We start from the raw sequence: 23,473 nt of genomic DNA on the forward strand, positions 1-23,473 counted from the left end.
CATTTATCCTTCAACCTGTTCCTTCAGAAAAATTTTATTAACACAGGTGAGCTTTGTAGCCTGCCGTGAAAAATCAGCAGCAGATTCAAGTCAGGTGCACACTAATTTAAATATCCATGGAAGGTAAAACTTTAATTATGACCCTGCATATGATATGACCCAATATCAAATTACCACTAATCGAGCCTCTTCTTCTTTCAGTCGCTTTGCCTCCTCTTTTTGAGCATCCAGTGCAGCTACCTGGGCATTAAGCACATTCAGCAATTCTTGATTCTGTTCGGATTTTTTCTGGAAGTCCTCTATCCCTCGTTTTTCCTTGGCCAATCGGTCCTCTTCCCAAAGCTCTGCAAATATCTGTTCCTCCCTCTTCTCTTGCTTCTTCAATTCTTCCTTAAGGGCCAGTTGGGCCAGTCGGTCTGAACACACCTCCCTCTGATGTCTCTGACTCCATTGTAAACGAACCTCTTCACACTGTTCTCTGAACATGTATATAATGACAAAAAAAGTCATAAGATAATAGGCAGCTAGTTTGGTGACTTTTGATGGAGACAGAGTTAGGGTCCAATGATCTGAGCACAGGACACAGAGCCAGAAATTGCCTAATTCTAAAACTGATTCTAACACCAACTCTTGCTAAGGCCTGGGAAAGTCACTAAGCACCTCATCTTGCACCAGTGAAGTCAACAGGAATTTTTCCATTGACATTAATGGAAGTAGGAGCAAGTCCTTAAGCTACATGCCTCAGTTTACCCATCTGTAAAATAGAGAATATATAATTATACACATTCCAACTTTCTGTCTTAGCATTTGCTATAACCCTGAAGCTGAATCACATTCAGAAACTGATCACCAGTGCTGGAATCTCTGTTACACTGTTCAGTAAGAACATACCAGATTTTAGTAACATTTGATTAAATAAATTCAGACATTTTCCAGGATCATTTATGAAAATGGCAGGAACAACCATGAATAGATATTAAGTATCATTCAACAAACAAGCAACACACCTGTTTAATGATATAACATCAATAACACAATTTTAGCTTTCATTTATTCACTGCACCTGGGTTATACAAAATGAATATTTTACCTTCAATTTAAGGGGAAAAAAATTGATATTTCAAGAGCACTTCTGCTTTAATTTTTATAAGTGAACTCCAATTAATATCAACATATGCTATCAATATATATTTAGTGTGAACAATTTCGTGTCAAGCATTTTAATTCACTCTATAAACCGGTTGTGCAGTTTCATTGTTCACCATCAACATAAAGTAAAAACAAAAAGGAAGGTAACAGATAATGGTGAATATTTATCAGCATGAAGAATTATTATCCTGAAGAGCATATATGCATTTATTAACTAAAAATATCCCACATTATTTAATGCTCATAGAAAACCATCTTCAACAGTTTATTGCAGTGCTCACTTAGGAATTCATTGTGATCATCAATATAGATAGATCATTTACTGTATTTTAGGAACTACTGTATGACAACTAACTGGTAGTTATTTGTATAATGTGCAATTATTATTTTATACATTGACTATTTAGTCTGATAATTTTGTATAGCAAAAATTATTAAATATTCATCAAACTATCCTCTAGTATTGCAGTTATCAGGGTGGAGCACAAAAGTGTCATAACTGCAATAATGGAACAAATACCAAAGAAATCCCATTATTTAGGATTTTTTCTCACCTAAAAAGATACAAATTAAAATTTTGTTTGTCAGCCCTGAAAGTGAAAGTAACAGATTTGGATGTTGCTACTGAGGACCTGTCCATAATGAACATTGCCCCTTCTGGCTCTATTATCATCTGCTAACCACTGACAGTGAGTACGGTGCTGTATAAGATACAAAGAAAAACACTTCCTTTGCTCCAATGAAATTACAGTCTAAATAAACAGAACCGTACAAATCAGACACAAAATGCTGCAGGCGCCTCAGAAGATGGTTATGCCTTAGGTCCCATGCCTACAATGGGATTCACATGCACAGCCCCTTACTCTCACACTAATTCTCATTAACTTCAGTAGAACTCTGCATGCACATCGCTCTCTAAGCTCAGGCAGTAGAAGCCCGTGCATTTAGCTCCAGAAGTCCCAGGGTCAATCTGTCCACCGATGACCTGGGTCTGTGTCAGCATTACAAGTGGGGGCTCATCTGGGATATCAACTAGGAAGTCTCGGAAGTTCAGGACATGCTTCCTCAGCTATGGGAAGTATGTAACCCATGCCTGTGGCACTCTGTCCCCCTCTAGTAGCACCTAGCACAGCTAGAGATTGATGAGTCTGCTACAGCCTTAGCTAAAAGCCAACTGGCTTTTAGCTCGTGCAGTACAGACTCATACACTGAGGGCAGGTCTACACTAGAAGCACTACATTGGCACAGCTGCACTGCTGTAGTGTGTCTGAGGAAGACACTCTATGCTGATGGAAGACTACTCTCCTGCTGGCATAATTACTCCACCTCCGTGACAGACAGAAGCTATGTCAGCGGGAGAGCGTCTCCTGCTGATATAGTGCCGGTGTTGACAGCGCTTAGGTCAGTCACTTGGGTGGAGGGGGATCCTTTTCTTACATAAGTTAGATTGATTTAAGCAGTAGTGTAGACCTACCCTAAGCGTCAAAGGTCCCAGGTTTGATCCTGCCCACTGATGACTGGCATCTGTCTGCATTACACCTGTCCATGGAGGATAGGAGTTCATATAATCATAGGACTGGAAAGGACTGCGAGAAGTCATCTAGTCCAGTCCCCTGCTCTTGTGGCAGAACTAAGTATTATCTAGACCATCCCATCCCAGTTTTTTCAATCTTCCCTCATAGGTCATTTTTCTAGACCTTTAATCATTTGTGTTGCCTTTCTCTGGACTTTCTCCAATTTGTCCATATCTTTCCTGAAATGTGGCACTCAGAACTGGCCACAATACTCCAGCTGAGACCTAATCAGGGCAGAGTAGAGCAAAAGAATTACTTCTCAGGTCTTGCTTACAATACTCCTGCTAATACATCCCAGAATGATGATTGCTTTTTTTCTTCTTTTTTTTGCAACATGTTACACTGTTGACTCATATTTAGCTTGTAATCCACTATGATCCCCAGATCCCTTTCCACAGTACTCCTTCCTAGGCAGTCATTTCCCATTTTGTATGTGTGCAACTGATTGTTCCTTCTTAAGTGAAGTACTTTGCATTTGTCCTTATTGAATTTCATCCTTTTTACTTCAGACCATTTCTCCAGTTTGTCCAGATCATTTTGAATTTTAATCCTATCCTCCAAAGCACTTGCAACCCCTCCCAGTTTAGTATAATTTGAAAACTTTGTAAGTGTACTCTCTACGCCATTATCTAAATCATTGATGAAGATATTGAACAGAACTGGACCCAGAACTGATCACTGTGGGACCACACTCGTTATGCCCTTCCAGCTTGACTGTGAACCACTGATAACTACTCTTTGGGAAGTTTTTTTCAACTGGTTATGCACCCACCATATAGTAGCTCCATCTAGGTTGTATTTCCCTCGTTTGTTTATGAGACAGTAACAAAAGCCTTACTAAAGTCAAAATTTACCACATCTACCACTTCCCCCATCCACCAGGCTTGTTACCCTGTCAAAAAAAGCTATTACATTTGTTTGACACAATTTGTTCTTGACAAATCCATGCTGTTATTTACCACATTATCTTCTAGGTGGTTGCAAACTGATTGCTTAATTATTTGCTCCATTATTATAGCCCCACAGTACAGAAGTATGGCTCTTTAGCTCAACCTGCAGTAGCTCATGCCATTTAGCTCTGGAGGTCCTAGGTTCAATCCCTTGTGTGTCAGCCAGGATGCCAGCTGTCACACAAGAAACTAATCATACATGCTTCTGAGGATCACTACTTTACATTGTAGGGTTTTTCCTTAACTGAACTGGTTGGTGGCAACATTTTTAGTTAGCAGGGTTAGCACTGATGGCCTTGAGGGGAGACGTGAGTTTTGAAGAGGGATCTATGTGAACAGAAGGTGGAACACCTGCTGCACAGAGACAGGGACTGAAGGGAGGCAGCATGGAAGAAGGCATGAAGGGGAGGGGGAAGAAGAATCTGGAAGGAGTGGTGGGGCATCTAAGCTAGTAGGGAGAATTGATAACCTCTCATCTAAGCCAACAAAATTGGGAAACTATATATGTACTCTGGGCATTCCAAAAGCTATAGATAACCATGACCTTGATACCACATATGATAAATGAAAGGCATAGACATTTGAGGCCTTACAGTAACATGAATTCAGTTTAAGAGCTTGGACAAACAAAGCTTTTAGACATTGCAAGCCTGGCTGCCCACACTGATGTTGTTTTGTGTTGGCACTTCAAGTTAGCAACAGTGCTCAGCACCTTTCCAGCCTGTTGGATGCTTTGGTTAACATGCTTTACATCATTTTAGTTCCAGTTGCCTTTTCTCACAACAGTCATTTTTTTTTGCTTTTCATAGAGCTCAGCATGGCTTGTAGCTCAGGTGAGAGGAGACTGAACAAGATGCAAATTCTGTGATAATACAGAGATTCTGAGTGTTGCATAAAGAAGTACTTGCTGATAGATCATTTTCTAGGGATTTCACTTTTGATTGTGGGCTACATTTGAGTAGCTGGTATAATATCCAGTTCCATGCAATGGAATCACATCTCCTTTTCTAACAAAAATATTGGGTTTTAGAAATTTAAATTGTGACTTAAAAAGGAACATACAGAAGAACCAAAACTATATATTTTATAGCCTCACCTTTTTTTTATTTTTATAAAAGTCCACAGATGCTTTGGATTGTGTCGAGTTATCTCTAGCACTTTAATTGATGCCCTGCCTTAATACAGCTAACATGCCATTATATGCTACTACCACATCTAGGGAGCCAGCATGAGGGTGTGGTTAGGCCATTGGACACCTTCTCAAACTTAAGATTATTTCTTTGTAACAAAAGGATTGATAATACTTCCCCTTTTCATACGCTGTCCTGAGGATGAGTTCAGTTCTATAAAATGCTCTGAAGATATGAAATGCGCGGTAAGTGCTAAGAATTATAAATTAGGCTCACTGGGATCTTGCTGCATGTATGGAGTGTTAAACAACTATAAAATGCTGTTTCCAATTCTTTTGCATTTTAGTTATAGGTAACCTGCATTTTAACTTTTGGGTAGAATTTGGTGACTAGACACCAAAATAATCAGTATTAATGAGAAAATGTACTGTTTCCATAGCATTCCAGAGGAAATGTATAATTCTTCAGATCTGAAAGATATTACCCTAAGGAAAACTATATTCCCTTAATACAAGAGGTTCAAAGTTCTCTCAGCCGTGAAGAGATTAAAATTTTTGTTATTTTATTTCATGCAATATGAATTTAGTAGTTGCAAGTAGTTTATTAGTTTCATGCAACCTGAATTTAGTAGAACTCTCAAGGGAAAAAAGTTTGCCATGGTTAGAATTTTAATATAAAATAACTATAATTGCTTGATTCCATCAAAGTAATTCCTTCAAAGCAATTTTTACAGCAACATGTGAACATCTGCTCCCCCAGATGGCTGTTTTACCTCTTCACTTTGCTGTCCTAAGCCTCTTAACATTAAAAATGCAGACTGTATATAGTAATTTCCAGAAGACAGAAGCCAAATTTACTTCCCTCACAGTGATTTATCCATTTAATGGATCTGAGACAAAATTGCTGTGATAACAGCCTTCTCTGTGAGATGCTTGCAGTGTTATCACAAGAAAGAGGGGATATCTTTTTATGCAAATTCTGGCATTGTAATTTTCTCTAAAATATATCAATAAGGAAAGTTCTCTTTGGCTGCAACTGATAGGCTGGGGAGGAAGAGAAAATGGAATGACTCAAAAATTAAAAAAAAAAACAGGAGTACTTGTGACACCTTAGAGACTAACAAATTTATTTGAGAATAAGCTTTCGTGGGCTAAAACCCACTTCATCAGATGCATGCAGTGGAAAATACAGTAGGAAGATATATATATATATACACACACACACACACACAGAGAACATGAAACAATGGGTGTTGCCATACACTCTATAACGAGAGTGATCTGTTAAGGTGAGCTATTACCAGCAGGAGAGAAAAAAAACTTTTTGTAGTGGTAATCAAAATGGCCCATTTCCAGCAGTTGACAAGAAGGTGTGAGGAGCAGTAGGAGGGAAAAATAAACATGGGGAAATAGTTTTACTTTGTGTAATGACCAATCCACTCCCAGTCTTTATTCAAGCACAAAGTAAAACTAACATGGCTGCTACTCTGAAACCTGTCAAAAATTAAAGTTGCCAGTGATTTAAAAAAAAAAAAAGCTATAAAACCATATTTTAATAAATAACCAGGCCCAAAGCAGCAGAGATTAGCACCACCCTCTAAATTACAAGAATCTTCCAAAATGTTTCTACAAAAGTCATCCCCATCTTTCCTAGGTTTAACTTCAGCAAGATGGCCTTCATCCAGGTTCCAATCTCATTTAGGCATCAAGATAGGTAGGATAAAATGCTTCCAGCGATAGATGGGATAGAAATAGAATCTGTTGTTGTCCACATTGTTAGTTGCTCACATTTGAGTTCATAACTTCTCACCATCACCCCCTGTGGTTTCATGAACTAGGTGAGAGAGATATGAAGCTTTGCAAACTACACACGGGAGAATGATTATGGCCGAGGTACAACTGGCTATTACAAGCTTCTGAGAGAAGCCCAAATAAAACAACAGGTGCCATCTCTACCCTGGCCATTGCACCGGCTCCTCAGAGAATCCAGGATTAAACTCAAGGCCTTGTTCTTCCTCTTCAAAGTTTTCAAATATCTGAGCCCAAAATATCTCAAGAATAACCTTTCTCCCATGACCAGGCTGTAACACAACAACCAAGATAATCTGAAGCAATGGAAATATTGCTTGTGAGTACAGGGGACAAAGCTTTAATTCATGGTGATAGAGTACCCTACCACAATTAAAATGACACCAGCTTTTGGAGACTTTAGGAGGAAGAGACCCTTTCTCCCCATATACCATGACACTAACCATCTCCACTCATTGGGGAAAAAAAGGATGAAAAAATACTAAACAAACGCATGAAACTGGAAGAAAGAAGGATGATACCTGCCTTAAGAAGGAGATCAAAAGATAATTCAATCTGTTGACAGTTTGTGCTGGCTGTATTGCATTTTTTAAGGCACTCATATAAAAGTGACAGTTGAGAGAGATGGGAATTCATTGCTGAGCTGTACTTCCTTTGTGCCAGCAAAACCAGTGCAAAGGGTTACATGCAGTCAGGGGAGGAGGTTTCTATGTGCAAAAGGTCCTCTTCCCCCAGGAGATCCAGCACAGAGGGCGAGATAGGAGGAAGGAAATGGCCAGAGTGTTCCTATTTCTAGGGCCGGATTTAAGGGCAGATGTCAAATTGGACAACATCCGTCACATTTTGCAACACATGAAGCACTTGCTACTCCAAGTTCTCCTATTCATTCATGATGCAGAGCTGAAGGACACTTTTCCTAGTGTGTGGATAGTTTTGAGAATTCTGCTCTTGCTGCCTGGTCATAGTTGGGAGTGGTGAGCACAGCTTTTCAAAGCTCAGGCTCATTAAAACCTATCTTCAGACAAGAGCGGCCAATAAGAGACTGACATCGCTTACTAGTTCATCATTTGAAAAATGCCATTGACCAGTCTTTGGATCTCTCTGAAGCTGTTCCTCAGTTTGCAAGAGCAAAGTCAAGAAAAGCAACCTTTTGAACTAAAGGACTAGAGTTTACATTCTAAGGCTGTCACCTACTGTAACATTATTTAATACTGGTCCACAGCTCAATTTCTTGCTGTTTGTCCATTTCAGTTATTCTTAAAATTAAAAAGTTTCTATAAGCTTACAGGAAATGAATATTTTTATTTGACTATATATGACATGAATAAATACAGATTTACAGATTCTAGCGTGCAAATTTATCATCTTATATGACAGGGATAAATTATGCATGCAAATCATGCATCAAAGTTGTGAAATGGAATACAAATACAATAAGATATTCAAAAGTTTAACAAATGGGGGAGGGGCGCCGAAGATGCCCCTTGCCTGGGGCATCATTCGGTGTAGGGCTGGCCCTGCTTATGTCCCAGTGATTCTGTATCACTATAATAATCCATGTGGCCACTGCAACAGAGATGCAAATTAGGATAGCCCCGTGGGCTCCTCGAGTTTATACTGGGAGTCACCCTGGACGCAGGTAGTTCAAGAACAAGGAGGGGGCAAGCTGCCTCTCTCAGTGCTAATGCAAGTATCAATCTACAGAAAACGACAATGGTTAGGCTGTCGATGTGCAGAGACCACTGTCTATCATGCTCACCAATACTGTCTGATTGTTTATTTGTACTCCCACGTCTGCTGTCTTGTCTTATATTTGGGCAGGGGCAGGAACTATCTTTCTGTTCCTTGTTTTTACAGTGCCTAGCACAATGGGGTCCAGGTCCATGACTAGGGTGCCTAGTGTTACAGTAACACTAATAATATAGGACAGAGACTGGAACTCTTTTCCTGGGAGGTTGATTCTTAAAGTTAAAAACTAGCTACTGCTTCCTGTTAATGCTATGGGGACTTGCAACAAATAGGCACTTGAACCAGAGAAACTCTAAGAAAGTTTGTATGTGGGCATCTATAGGACAGGAATTGTACCCAGGACCAGTACAGAGGTCCCAGGAGGAGAAGAGAAAAAGTAAATATCCCAAGATAAAAGGCCATAGAGCAAAAGGAGAAGAAAAAGGGAACATAAAAACAGAGAAGTACCAAGGGTAGGATGGGAGGGAGAAAGAGGTAATTAAGTCCTATGAAAGACTGAGTGTGAGGCAGAATCACCACCAGAGCAGGTACAGGAAAAAAAAAAGTGATAGCACAATTGCCTGTCCTACCGCCTCAGGTCCCAGGTGCCATCAGAATCCTCTCCATCACATTACATCTTTGTAGGTTACACTTACCTTTTCATTATCCTATAAATAAGCTTAGTAAATTCTGAGCAACAGTTCAAATATATGAACACAATATGATTACTGCAAACCATGAAGTGACTAATGAAAATGCTCATACAGCACTGCAAGAGCTGTGGTACAAACAACAAAAATGCCCAAATCCCATGTTCCAGCATAACTATTTAGGAATAAATCATTATCTGTGTTAAGAAATGTTTATTATCCAATAAAAAAAGCAATTTTTCACCTAAATATTTTGTCTCTCAAGTGAAAAGGGATGATATGAGGGATGACAACCTTCTCTGATCACACACAGCAAAGACACGCCGTAATTGATACAATCATCACTCATGGACAGAGCCTATTCTTTCACTTCACTTTGGTAGCATGTTGCATTCCATTTTTCAAAAACTAGACCAACTTCTATTGTCTTAGCTTTATGTTACTATCTCCAGTGCTCCAATAGCAACTTTGTAAACCTAATTTTCAAAGGCCTTCCAAAAAACTGTGCACCCACTTCTGACACACGCAATTTGAACAGTTCACCGTGCAATTGCTTAACTGGGGTGTGAAAATGGTTGCATGTGCAAACTACTGAGGCAGTCAGGAAATGTGACCTTGGAACAATTTAAAGACCAAAGTGACTTTTAACAGCTTAAATTAGGAGCAGACAGAAAGGAGAGAGATAGTGTAAATTGCAAGGGCCATATTTTTGAGTCGGCATCTGAATTTGCACCTGCATATGTTGCATGAGCACCTATCCCAGAACACAAAATCAATATCTGAGAGAGCAAAAGGACATTTGTTTGTGTGAATTGGGTACTTTGTAGTTTAAGGAGAGGGTACACTCAAGTCTTCCACCCTTGATTTTCCTCTCCAGCTTCTATATGTTGGAGAGTAGGAGCTAAGGATTCCCAAACACTGATGCTTGAGAGGGACCCTTCAGAAAGAATTATAATTCACCCTCATTTGAGTTATTTCCATCTCTTCCCCAGAAAACTAAAGATTCAAAGAACTGAGTTAGTTAGATATATTGTGCCAACTCCTCAGGGGTGATGAGCACCTACAACACCCACTGAGTTCAAAGGAAGGTGCAGGGCTCAGCACCCAGGAAGATTTAGCCCAGAATGTCAGATAGCACTGCATGAGAAGGAAAAAAAGTTAGATCCTTAGCTCAAAATGGCCAGTTATATCACTTCTAAAGATTTGTGCAACAAATTTAAAACCTGACTTTTTTGGATAGTTTCAACTTTTTCTCACTGAAACTCATGAAAGAATATATTCAGCTGAGCTACACAAACCTATTTTTAGGCCACATTCACTTCTGGGCATTTACACGCTACGTGTACCAAACTAAAATATAACTTTACATCCTGTTGAGGAACTACAAAAGTGATTGATTTTGCAGGGTAAAGTGCTGAGACGTTCACATGTGAAATGATGGGGGCTAATTTAGCTACAACGAGTCAGGAAAAAGATCTTGGTGTCATCGTGGATAGTTCTCTAAAGATGTCCACACAGTGTGCAGAAGCGGTCAAAAAAGCAAACAGGATGTTAGGAATCATTAAAAAGGGGATAGAAAATAAGACTGAGAATATATTATTGCCCTTATATAAATCCATGGTACGCCCACATCTCGAATACTGTGTACAGATGTGGTCTCCTCACCTCAAAAAAGATATTCTAGCACTAGAAAAGGTTCAGAAAAGGGCAACTAAAATGATTAGGGGTTTAGAGAGGGTCTCATACGAGGAAAGATTAAAGAGGCTAGGACTCTTCAGCTTGGAAAAGAGAAGACTTTTATATATAGAGGTATATAAAATCATGAGTGATGTTGAGAAAGTGGATAAGGAAAAGTTATTTACTTATTCCCATAATACAAGAACTAGGGGTCACCAAATGAAATTAATAGGCAGCAGGTTTAAAACAAATAAAAGGAAGTTCTTCTTCACACAGCGCACAGTCAACTTGTGGAACTCCTTACCTGAGGAGGTTGTGAAGGCTAGGACTATAACAATGTTTAAAAGGGGACTGGATAAATTCATGGTGGCTAAGTCCATAAATGGCTATTAGCCAGGATGGGTAAGAATGGTGTCCCTAGCCTCTGTTCGTCAGAGGATGGAGATGGATGGCAGGAGAGAGATCACTTGATCATTGCCTGTTAGGTTCACTCCCTCTGGGGCACCTGGCATTGGCCACTGTCGGTAGACAGATACTGGGCTAGATGGACCTTTGGTCTGCCCCGGTACGGCCTTTCTTATGTTCTTATGATTTTTAGTCTTTATCAATGAAAGAAACTTTCATTGTTTCTGAATGTTTGAATCAAGGGATGGTCAAAGTGTAGCTCAATGTGGCCTGCTGCCATGTTCCTTTAGAATAAAATGCATTGTTTACACACAATGGGGAGTATTGCTTGTTAGGACCTATCTTGATCTGGACCAGCATTGCAAACTTGGACCCCTTATCCTCACAGGCTGCACTTCTTCATTGAAAATGATGAATACAATCTGCTCCACTGTATTCAAGTTAGGTGAGGCCCTTCAGCTCTTGGCAAGTGGTCAGCATAGCCATCAACTGGACAAAGTTTGGACACCTCTGCCATAAACCATGTTGAAACGATAGCTCAGTGCTTTGAGCATTGGCCTGCTAAAACCAGGGTTGTGCGTTCAATCCTTGAGGGGGCCACTTGGGGATCTAGGGCAAAAATCAGTTCTTGGTCCTGCTAGTGAAGGCAGGGGGCTGGACTCAATGACCTTTCAAGTCAGGGGGGAGGGATAGCTCAGTGGTTTGAGCACTGGCCTGCTAAACCCAGGGTTGTGAGTTCAATCCTTGAGGGAGCCATTTAGGGATCTGGGGCAAAAATCTGTCTGGGGATTGGTCCTGCTTTGAGCAGGGGGTTGAACTAGATGACCTGCTGAGGTCCCTTCCAACCCTGATATTATTAAAAAAAAAAAAAAAGTTCCCTTCCAGTTCTAGGAGATAAATAAATAAATTGGAGCTATACCTATCTATCTTTCCTTCCTTAATTTACAGTTTCCAATCCTGTCAGATTATGTACTTACCCCACTTTCAGTCTCAGAAGATTTTTTCACTGAGTTACCTGAACTGTTGCTCTCGCTTTAGAGCAACCAATTTTTGTCTGTCTTCTTCTCTCTTCTCTCTCAGCACTTTTGCTCGCTCTCTCATTTTTGCTTCTCTTTCCAGCATGGTTTCTTCCATTGACTCCATCTCAGTGAAATAGCTCTTTTCTTCTGCTTCCAGAAGTGCCCGAAGCCTGAAAGGAAGAAAATATTTCAACAAAAGCTAAATAATCCTGTCTGTTGAATGCTGCATCTTTAGTACATTTACTATGAGATTATCAGATTGAAAGTTTTTAGTTAATCTTGTCCAACAGAATCTATGCTCAGAAGTGTGTGTGTGTGCATAATCTATTATACACAATCCATGAGAGACAAGTAGATGCCTCAATCATTTTCTTATCTGATGGCATGTCAATTTAGCACACTGACAAAGCAATAGATAAATATGGTCATTTGGGACCCACTCAAGCATTGGTATGAAAGGTAGTTACGCCACTGAAATTCTGATAATCACCCAAGAATGGACGGACCCTTGTGCTTCTCTGCCGGGTCTGTTTCTCTAAAAGATGAAGCAGTTAAAATACGCTGCCACTTTCAAACCAAAAAAAGAGACCGGGCACTGTTCAGAGATCAAATCCTTGGAAACCTGCCTAGGCAATGATTCTTGTAATTTAATTTATTTTTAAACATTATACCGTGTGAAAAGCACGTGGTTAATTATGACATTTAGGCCAAAATATGACATACTTCAGAAGTGTTGTAATTCACTCTGGAACTAATGGCAGTAGACTTGCTCCCCACTTCTTTAAGATCCATCTTGTGGAAGCCAACAGTACAAAAAAAAATCAATGCTAAAGTAGACAAAAGACAAAATTGGAGCTCAAGTTCTCATTGTAAAAAGTGAAAAACAAATATAACCAAAACGAGTTGTTCTCCAAGGGAGTCCCTTTCAGCATTGGCATCACAAACCCTAGCTCTGGGGTCGGCTCAGAGTGCTGCACCTCAATATCGAAGGAAGTTCAGTGGCCAAGAGGAATGTCTTCCTGCAGTTGGCTGTAGAACACAAAGCACTCATCATCTTGCTTCTGGAAACATCCTCCATCACTGATTCTCAACTTGTGCCATTATGACTCACCTCCATCATAGGCAATATGGGATAGCATTCTACATCAGGGAAGGTATTCCAGCAACTCCAGTCTAATCATCAGGTCCAATGATGTCACTGAATGGTAGGCTATAAAAGTGAAGGCCCTGACTCTTATCTATGTCTACAAACCTCCATCTGCCAACTGGCAAACTCCTATGTTACCCATCTTTTAAGGATCTTCTGTCCATTGTGGTGCTTTTAATTCACGTCATTCCCACTCGGGATACACAGATGAGGATATAGATGGTGTGAGGCTAGAGTGGGAATAAACGGTCGATATGCAGCTTTTATATGATCCTAAGCTGTCACCCACTTTCCATAGCAAACAATGAACCTCAGATTCTTTCCTGACCTCACTTTAAAAAACAAACAAACAACAGCTGGTCTGTACTTCTCCGGTGGCCACACAGCATAAAATGCTTTATATGCTTCCTTCAACCCAGCATCAGCCTAATCACAACACAAATTCCAACAACAAGTGGCCTTTGGAAACCTCAGTGGAATTTCCGGAAAGCAGCATGGGATCTGTTCCAATCTGAGTTCGAGCTCTCTGAGTCTTTACCCACACATCCAATAATTGGAATAACATCAGTGCAGTCTCCCAAGTTTCTGTGATAAAATTCTGGCCACTGCAAAGAAATATATATCCCTCCACTCCCCCTAGGATTTTGTCAACAGGTTCATTCCTGGATGGTAGTCTGATGCAACCAGACTATATCAGAAATTTAAATCCAGTAAGAAGGAACAGGTTTGTGACAAAAAGCAGAGACTTTCTTAACCTTCTAGCTCAAACAAGGCAAAAGCAATGGAAAGAAACTATCTCCAAACTGAACTTCACACTTTCCAGTTGCAAAGTCTAGCAAACTATTAAGAGATTAAGTGGAGATTCTAGGCTGGTCAAAAAGGAATACCCAGCCACAGCAAACTCCACCACATCCCAGCTGGTAGTCAATTGCAGAGCTCCTAATCAAGACAAAGCTTTCAGTCACACAGTTAAAATGATGGTTCCTGAGAAATGGCAGGTTCAGGGAGTGGATATGAACCCAATGACGCCTTCTACTCATCAAGAGCTCAATCTCGCTATACATCAACTGCGGCCAAATAAGGCTCCTAGACTAGATACCATTCACATTGAGTTTGTTTCTCAGTTGTGGTCAATCAGCAAAAACTGGCTGCTTCGAATTCTGAATTGTACTGAGAATTGCAGTATTCCAAAAGCCTGGTGCAGAGCAGAGGTTGTAGCTGTTCCCAAGCCAGGAAAACCATTGACAGACCCAAAGAGCTACTGACCGATTTCTCTGCTGTGCAGCAACTACAAGCCAATGAAGAGATTAATCCTGATGTGGATTAATGAGGTAGTCAATTCTCAGCTACCTCGCCTTCAGGCTAGATTCAGGAGGGGATGATTCATCCACGATCAGGAACTTTGTCTGACTCAAAACATAGAAAATGCATGAGAGTCTGGAAAAAAAGTTTGTGCAGTCCCTATTGATCTGATAGTAGCCTATGACACTGTGTGGCATGTTAACTTGCAGCATCTTAGCAGTCAGCCTATTTCTTGTAGGCTAATGATGCAGTTCATCTGAGAAATGGTTCGCAGCTGAAACTTCCTCCTGTAAATTGGGGAGAAAAGCCAGTCACCTTAAAATGTCTCCATAATTGTATTCCACAAAAGTCAGTTTTGGCTCTCATTTTGTCCAAGATATACACATTCAATCTCCCTGAAACACAGGCCAAGACGTATATGTATGGTGAGAACATCCGTATTGCTGACACTGGAAATTATTTCCACAGGATCAAAGGGAATCTCAGCCAACGTAGATATTCTGACAATTTAATTCCAGCAAAGGAGACTAATCCTAGCGAAAATAAAACAGTGTCAATTATTTTCCATCTAAACAATCATCTTGCCAATTGACCGATCTCAATCTGTGTCCATGGATGACTGCTGACATTCCATCCAGTTGTCACATACTTGGGAGTAAAACTCGACCATAGCCTGACATACCAGTCCCACTTGGAACACCCGCAAATGAAGATTTTTTCCCATATCGCCTTAATATGAAAACTATCAGGAGCCTCCTGGAGAGGAGACCCTTCAGTCCTTCTTTCATCTGTATTGGCCTTTGTGCTTGCTCCAACTGAATGCTGCTCTGCAGTTTGGGGGCACAGGTGTCACACTCAACTTGTTGACACTGAACTGAATTCAGCAACTCATATTATTAGCAGCTGCTTGAATTATAGACCAATTTCCACACATAGCTCTGCCTGATCTTTGATGAGTTGCCCTTTCCGTTAAATCTACCTACCTGGACATCTGTGACAAATGAAACCAACCCATTACATCTCCAATTGACTGATGCCCCATTCTCAGACAGGAAAAACACAGTACCAACTCAAAGGTCTGCTTGTATTCTGGGAAGGAATCACACCCCTGTGTGACACCACAGCTGATCACTACTCCCCTTACCTATGAGAGCACATGCATTCTTGAATAAGAGTGCTGCTGGCCCTTTACCATGCTCGAATGATCAGCGCTGCCAGAGAGCTGAAAACTACGTCCTTACAGAGTAGAAGCATCAGTGGGAAAGACAGTCTAAAACCGTAAATAAATGTATGAGTCCATCGCTGCACCTGCCTCCTTGTCTACTTGATCTCAGATCCTGGACCAGCTCAACAGGGTACTCTGTGGATTGTTCAGAGTTGCTGCAACTATGCTCTGGCTTAGCCTGGTTTCTTCCCCATGTTGTGACTGGGAAAGCATTGCAGTCAATAACTCATGTAGTGAAGGGTACTCAACCCGACATCTGGAGGGCAGTTAACAACACTTAGCCTCGCTTGATCTAGCGGGCATCCTCTGGTTACGGAACTTGGACACTGAGCTCTGATGTCTTCATATGAGAGAAAGAGAAGTGGCCAATTTCAAACGAATTGTAAAGGCAGTGTTACACATTTGTAGGTCTGTAAAAGCATAAGTGGCTCCATACTAGACTATTTTATGTTTTGTGGGGATGTTTTATTAGGAAAAGCAACAATAGGGTATAAGAAGTAAGAGAAGTGTCTACTTTATTTGAGACATTCTAACAATCACCTGTTACTTGCTTTTTCTGGTACAATACCTTTTTGCCCCCTGAACACATAAATTACATGAACCACTTGTAATATGCATTATAATTTACCTCTGTATTTGGCCCAAAAAGCAGTGAGAGAACATGGGACTGAGAGCCGGGAACTCATAAATTCTAATCCTGGTTCTCACAAGGACACCTTTTGCGACCCTGGGCAAGTCACTTTTTCCGCCTGTAAAATGGGGATGACACTATCAAGACTAAATGGGCCATCCAACACAAGGGCTCATTTAATGGCCTCCTTACACCCACAAAGGTGCGACATGCCAGAAAGCACATCCTATCAGCTTGAATTCTGGAACAGATAGCTGACATGAAGATTTTTCATCTCTTTGCTGTTTGGTCTCTTTCAAGGGATGGAGCTAAGAAACAAAACACAGAGACCCCATGGTCAACCTGGGTTAGCCCTACAAAGACAGTGCTTTTAGAACCCTAGATCAAACTCATGTGCATATATATGCCACCTGCTTTAATCTGTAAATAACTCCCTTGTTTCTTTTTCCTAGTTAATAAATCCTTAATTAGTTTATTATAGGATTAGCTACCAGCTTTGTGTCTGGTGTGAGATCTAAGGTACAAACTGATCTGGGGTAAGTGACTGGTGTCTTGGGACTGGGAGCAACCTGAGTATTTTGTGATTCTCAGTGTAAGAGACCATTTATCACTAAGTCCAGCTTGCCCGAGTGGCAAGAAAGACTGGGGTGCCCAAGAGGACTGTCTGTGACTCCATGGTAAGACTGTTACAGTGATCCAGGAGTTAATATTTGTTACTGGGTTGGTGAAACTTAATTACATAATATACCATCACTTTGGGGTCTCTGCCCTGCTTTTGACAGTCTGCCCTGAGGTTGGCACTCATGGTCATGATCCGCTCCCAAGAGTATGACAGCCCTACAGTTGGAAGTTTTAATAACTGTGTTGATACATGAGCCAGACTGCAGTTCACTCTCTCTTAGCCCTAAAGAACCAAAAGCTAATTGGAGTGAGGAGGGCTGAAAAAATATTTTTGTCAGCAAATTCAGCAGATATGACACTAACACACTGATTTAGTGTGTGTGACCATGTCTGTCTCTAACGTTTGACCCAGTAACTGTACAGACTGCTATTTAACTGACACCTAAATTAGTTCTCTTTTAGCGCAAACAATCTATGCTTCTGCCCTGGGGTCACGGATAAAAATAGCATCGCTATATACATGAACCTAGTTCATTACACACACAGAGCAGAAATCCGTTGAGTGATTTTGTTTTGGCAGTCACTATACTGAACATACTTCAAAATTTAAGTTATTAGGGCACGTTTCTTTTGTTCCCACCGATATTATTCTAAATCAATTTGCTTGCTTTTAAGCATGGAAACGCGGATGAGAAGATCCTTAAATCGATTTATCAGTTGGCTCCAGTTTTTTGATTTGTTACCTCTCTCTTCTATCCTCAGTTCCTGCCAGGTACTCCTGCATTGTCTGATCGACCTTCTTCTGTACAATACTGTGAAGCCTTCTGCGTTCATTGTGATTCTCCCACTGACTGACCTGCAGACCTCTGTTGTGAACCTTTGTGAAAGCCAAGTATTCAAGACGTTCTTTTTCTTTACGTCTGCATTCCAAGATGAAACACTCAGACTTATCAGGTTTAGGAAACTTGGCCCTCTGTAAAAGAAAACATGTCTTTAACAATGAAAACAAGATCAATGGCTTTCTTTTAATTTATCATCTCAAGCAGGTAACGACCAATCACATAGCGAGTATTAATAGGAGTTCAAAGTAATGTTAAATGTAAAATTCAAAAACTACACTTTTCAGTAAATGCAAGCCACCATTCTAGGAAGGACTAGATAGCTAGGGGTTAGGCAATGGGATTAGGACCCATTCACCTCTAGGTCACAGAGACCATGGTTTACTGTGCTGATTAATACTAACTCACTACTTGGGCTCTGTCCACATTACAGCCTATGTCTGCATAATTTATGGCGCTCAGGGTTGTAAATAAACCACCCCGTGAGCAACATAAATTACACCAACATAAGTGCTTGTATGCACGGTGCTACCGCTTCTCCCACTGACGTAGCTTCTGCTACTCATAGATGCAGATTTTTTATGCCGATGGGAGAGCACTTGCCCATCAGCATAGAGCGTCTTCACCAGATGTGCTGCCTCACTGCAGTGCTGTATGTATAAACATGGCCTTAGTTTTACTCTAGACTTTTCTGCCTGCATCCATTTGTGTCTCTTGTCATATACTCAGACTGTAAGCTCCTTGGAGCAGGGACCTTCCTTTATCAATATGTGCTGAGGTCCTGGTCCAGGACTAAGGTTCCTAGTTGCTACGGCAATACAAATGAATAATTATAACGATAATAAGTTGCTCTCATCTGACAACATGGTTGTGGCCAGTAACCCACAACACCATAAACACTGCAAAGCCCTGCGGGCAGCCCTGATATTTCCAACCAGAGTCCCACTGCCCTTTGCTGAAATGCAGGGGAGAGGCTGAGTTGCCACTGACCTGGTGACTGCATTACCATGTCCCTGGCTCCAGGAGCCCCCCAACCCTGCAGCGGAAACATCACATACTCTGCGGTCCTGCCCTGGGGTCTCGGCACTCCACCACGCACCATACTGTGGTGCCTGCCCTTCACCCACTCCCAGGGGTGCTGGAACAATGAGAGCCATTGAACCAAACTGTAAACCCTGGATATGATGGAAACCACCTCAAGGCCGGGGGTGCAGCAGCAGCACCCCTAGTTCCAGCACCTATGGCCCCTCCCCCGCGCCCAACACCGCTCCTCTGCGCCTGCGCCCACTCCCGCCCCCCACCCCACCTCACCTCCCACCGCACCTCTGCGCCTGCGCCCACTCCTGCCCCACCTCCCACCGCACATCTGCGCCCACTCCCGCCCCCCAACCCACCTCCCACCGCACCTCTGCGCCTGTGCCCACTCCTGCCCCACCGCCCACCGCACCTCTGCGCCCACTCCCGCCCCCCAACCCACCTCCCACCTCACCTCTGCGCCTGCGCCCACTCCCGCCCCCCAACCCACCTCCCACCGAACCGCAGCGCCTGCGCCCACTCCCGCCCCACCTCACCTCTGCACCCACTCCCGCCCCACCTCCCACCGCACCTCTGCGCCTGCGCCCACTCCTGCCCCACCTCCCACCGCACCTCTGCGCCCACTCCCGCCCCCCAACCCACCTCACCTCTGCGCCTGCGCCCACTCCCACCCCCCACCGCAGCTCTGCGCCTGCACCCACTGCCGCCCCACCTCCTACCTCACCTCTGCGCCTGCACCCACTGCCGCCCCACCGCCCACCGCACCTCTGCGCCCACTCCCGCCCCCCAACCCACCTCCCACCGAACCGCAGCGCCTGCGCCCACTCCTGCCCCCCGCCCCACCTCTGCGCCCACTCCCGCCCCACCGCCCACCGCACCTCTGCGCCCACTCCCGCCCCCCAACCCACCTCCCACCGAACCGCAGCGCCTGCGCCCACTCCTGCCCCCCAACCCACCTCCCACCGCACCTCTGCGCCTGCGCCCAATCCCGTCCCCCGGCCCTTCGTCTGCGCCTCACCAGCGCCACTGAGTGCGGGGTGGGGCCCGTCACCTCCCGCGGGCGCCGGCTCCACTGGCCCAGCATCGCTCTCCCGGCCGGCGCTGGAACCGCGGGGAGACTGCCCGCACTCCGCCGACACTTCCGGGACGCGCGACCCGTTGCTATGACAATTGGCGGAGAACAGCGGAAGTGACCTCACGAGAGAGCGCTCCGTGAGCCGGACCCTGCGGACGACGCGACAGCAAGCAGGAGGCGCATGCGCATGAATGGGCGGCGCGAAGGCTAGGTCTGTGGGGGAACACCAACGCAGCAGTGAGCATGCGCATCTTGCCTCACGACGTTGTGATTCGAGGTGGAAGCCCAGGCCTGGCGTGGTTGCTAGGTGCCCGCAGTCAGTGCTGAGGGAAGCAGGGGGCGGGGCTACCACTGTCAGAGCAGGGCCTGCTGCAGGGAGGGGAGCCTGAGCCTCCTGCTACTGGGAAAAGCTTCAGGCCAGGCTGCCACCGTGTGCCGGTGGGGTCTGATCCACACACTGCAGCAGCCTGCTTCACTCCCCGCGTCTGTCGGGCCACTGAGCCCTGGGGCCAGAGCACAGGGCTGTGCGCCACCACTATGTTCCCACCAGCACACATGCACATACTGCTAACATGAGGCCACCAGGCCTGGAGCCTCGTCACCACCATGCTCCCATCAGCACATATGCTGCCACAACATGATTTAGTTGGGTATTAGATCCTGCTTTGAGCAGGGTGTTGGACTAAATGACCTCCTGAGGTCCCTTCCAACTCTATGATTCTATGAACATATGGAGCATTGCTGCTAACACTGTGCTCTCACAGACCCATGTGTTACCACTGTGTATGGAGTTAGCACCCCTAGGGCACCACCACTGCTACCCTCATTATGAAAATGTACATTTATGTGACTTGCCTAGAGTCACACAGTGAGTCAGTAGCAGAGTTGGGAATAGAACCTTTATGTTCCCTTATGGAATACGTTTTACAAGGAATGTAATTTTAAAAATACTGTAGCTATGATCATCTACTTTGAATACATACCTATATATATTTGAGAGCTAATATCTAGGTGCGCTTTATGTTTAGAATATTGCTTTTAGTTTAGATCCTTTTTCTCTGTAGATAATTCAGAATCTGGGCTCTTGTGTCAGTTCATGCTTAAACCAAGGTCCTATGTACAGCATTGTGCTTGCTGTTTTCATTTCAATTAAACTCCTTCTATGATGCGTTAGTGACATCTAGTGGCCATTTGATTCATTGTAGTTCAGTTTGGAAATAAAAGGTAATAATTGGAGATATACCAATCTCCTAGAGCTGGAAGGGACCTTGAAAGGTCATCTAGTCCAGCCCCTTGCCTTCACTAGCAGGACCAATTTTTGCCCCAGATCCCTAAGTGGCCTCCTCAAGGATTGAAATCATAACTCTGGGTTTAGCAGGCCAATGTGCAAACCACTGAGCTATCCCTCCCCCCGATGATACAGTATTTGAGGCAGTATCATGGCACAGGAGTGTAGAAATTACAAGATTAACAAAACAACACCACCACCCTACTAACTTTACTATTTTGTTGCAAGAGCAATATATAGTCTCCCTAATAGAGAATGTCTCAGATATTAAACTGATACACTGCACTTGATCTTAGCTGAAGAGACACAAACATCTACTTCTCCGAAAAGCTTCTATATATAAAAGCATTTGTACATTTTGCCAATATTCAGTTGCTTGTCTTCATATGTTGTGTTTAAATGGGTCTTTTATGTTTGACTGTTCCTCACTAGCTCTTACCTGTACTTATCAACTTCTTTCATATCCTCTTTACTAGGAGATAGAATTCCCCCTTTAATAAATTCTTCCCTATAGATGTCTCGGCCTAAACCATGTGCTCCTTTGCACCAGTCAGTTTTCCCCCAGCCCTTAGCTTAAAAAAATGTCCATAATCTTTTTAATTTTACATGCTAGCAATCCGGTTCTTTTTTCATTTAGATGGAGCCCATTCTTCCTGTATAGGCTCCTCATTTCCCAAAAGTTCCCTGGTTCCTAATTGTTGATTAATATATGCTACGTGGCATACATATATACTATGTTGATAATATTACCCGAAATATATATTCCAAGCATTTAAGTATACTTATTATTAAGCATTATATAGCCCCAATTGGCCTGTACCTTTATTATAATCCTGTTCAGTTATGCTATGTATCCCATAACACCTTGCAGTAGCTGAAATATGTTTTGGCTTAAGAAGATAGGTAAACTATCAGTATCAAGACATACAATTGTTACCTTATACAAACAGAAAGTGAGTTACCCTCACAAACCTATTTATCCTGATACAGGCCTAGGAGGTGTCTTCACACACCTTAGTACCTAAAATGAATGTGCTCAGAAAAAGACAAGGTTTCATCGTGCCTTGGAATTCATGGGTTCAGAACAAAAGATAAAGGGGTACACCCTGGTACCAGAAACAAGGTAGAATGCTGGTTACTTTAATCCAGTTTCGGGTCATATATACAGCACCGTTTACTGATAAACAGAGTATAAAGAGATGGCTTTAGGGATGTAACTTTAAGGGTCACACCTTCCACATAAATAATATATACACTAAGATATGTGAACTAGATGTCTGGCATTAAATGAGGATATTGATTTAATAAGCATCGTGGAAACTTGGTGGAATGAAGATAATCCATGGGACATGGTAATACCACAGAACAAAATATATAGGAATGACAGAGTAGGTTGAGCTGGAGAGGCACTATATGTGGAAAAAAAAGGCATTGAGTCAAATATAGTAAAAATCATAAATGAACCAAACTGTACAATAGAAGCTCTATGGACAGAAATTCCACACTTGAATAAGAGTATAGCAGTAGGAACAGGATGGCGACAGTGAGTTTGCAATACTCAGGGAGATTAGAGAGGTTACAAAGGAAGAAAATGCAATACTAATGGGGAATTTCAGCTATCCTCATAATGACCGGGTATATGCCACCTCAGGAAGGGATGCAGAAATAAAATTTCTGGACACCATAAATAAGGCTAAGATTTTGTCATGCATATTTTTAGTAAAAGTCACGGACAGCTCACGGGCAATGAAGAAAAATTCACAGAAGCCCGTGACCTGTCCGTGACTTTTACTAAAAATATGTGTGACAAAATGGGGAGCTGTGGGGTCCCCACTGTTATATCCTTGGGGCAGCCGGTGTAGGAAGCAATCACTTGAGGCCAGAGAGCAGGCAGCTAACCAAAACCTCCATTTTATTTACAGATATACAGAGAGCTCACTCAGCTGGTTGAAACCGGCTGAGCTAACCCATAATAATCTAACTCAGTTGCCATAGCAACAAAAACCATGACAACCAAATACACAACACCCACAGTGCCCACAGCAGCTGAGGGAGGCCCACCTGTAAGGGCTCAGAGCTCCAGGGGCCCCTGCTCCCCGCAGCTAGGAGCGCCAAGGGCCTCCACCACCTGTGGCGTCTTGGAGCTCCGTGGCAACCCTGCCGCCCATGGCAGCCAGAAGCTGTGGGGTACCCCCTGCCAGCGGCGACTTGACAAAAACA

At 42.9% G+C, this 23,473-nt stretch overlaps 1 protein-coding gene across 1 annotated transcript in view; it reads right to left on the reverse strand.

Moving 5' to 3' along the window:
• The window catches only part of CFAP53 (cilia and flagella associated protein 53), a 32,339-nt gene extending 12,290 nt beyond the window's left edge, over positions 1 to 20,049 (reverse strand). Inside the window, exons 1-4 of the mRNA XM_045020087.1 lie at positions 19,909 to 20,049; positions 17,760 to 17,989; positions 12,087 to 12,260; positions 175 to 478 (exon numbers count right to left, since the gene is read on the reverse strand). Of these exons, the coding sequence (XP_044876022.1) occupies positions 175 to 478; positions 12,087 to 12,260; positions 17,760 to 17,989; positions 19,909 to 19,974 (774 nt within the window). The 5' untranslated portion in view covers positions 19,975 to 20,049. The remainder of the gene's footprint in view (positions 1 to 174; positions 479 to 12,086; positions 12,261 to 17,759; positions 17,990 to 19,908) is intronic.
• Positions 20,050 to 23,473: the final 3,424 nt, after the last annotated feature.

The sequence above is a fragment of the Mauremys mutica genome, chromosome 6, assembly GCF_020497125.1.
Source record: "Mauremys mutica isolate MM-2020 ecotype Southern chromosome 6, ASM2049712v1, whole genome shotgun sequence".
Classification (NCBI taxonomy): Eukaryota; Metazoa; Chordata; order Testudines; family Geoemydidae; genus Mauremys; species Mauremys mutica.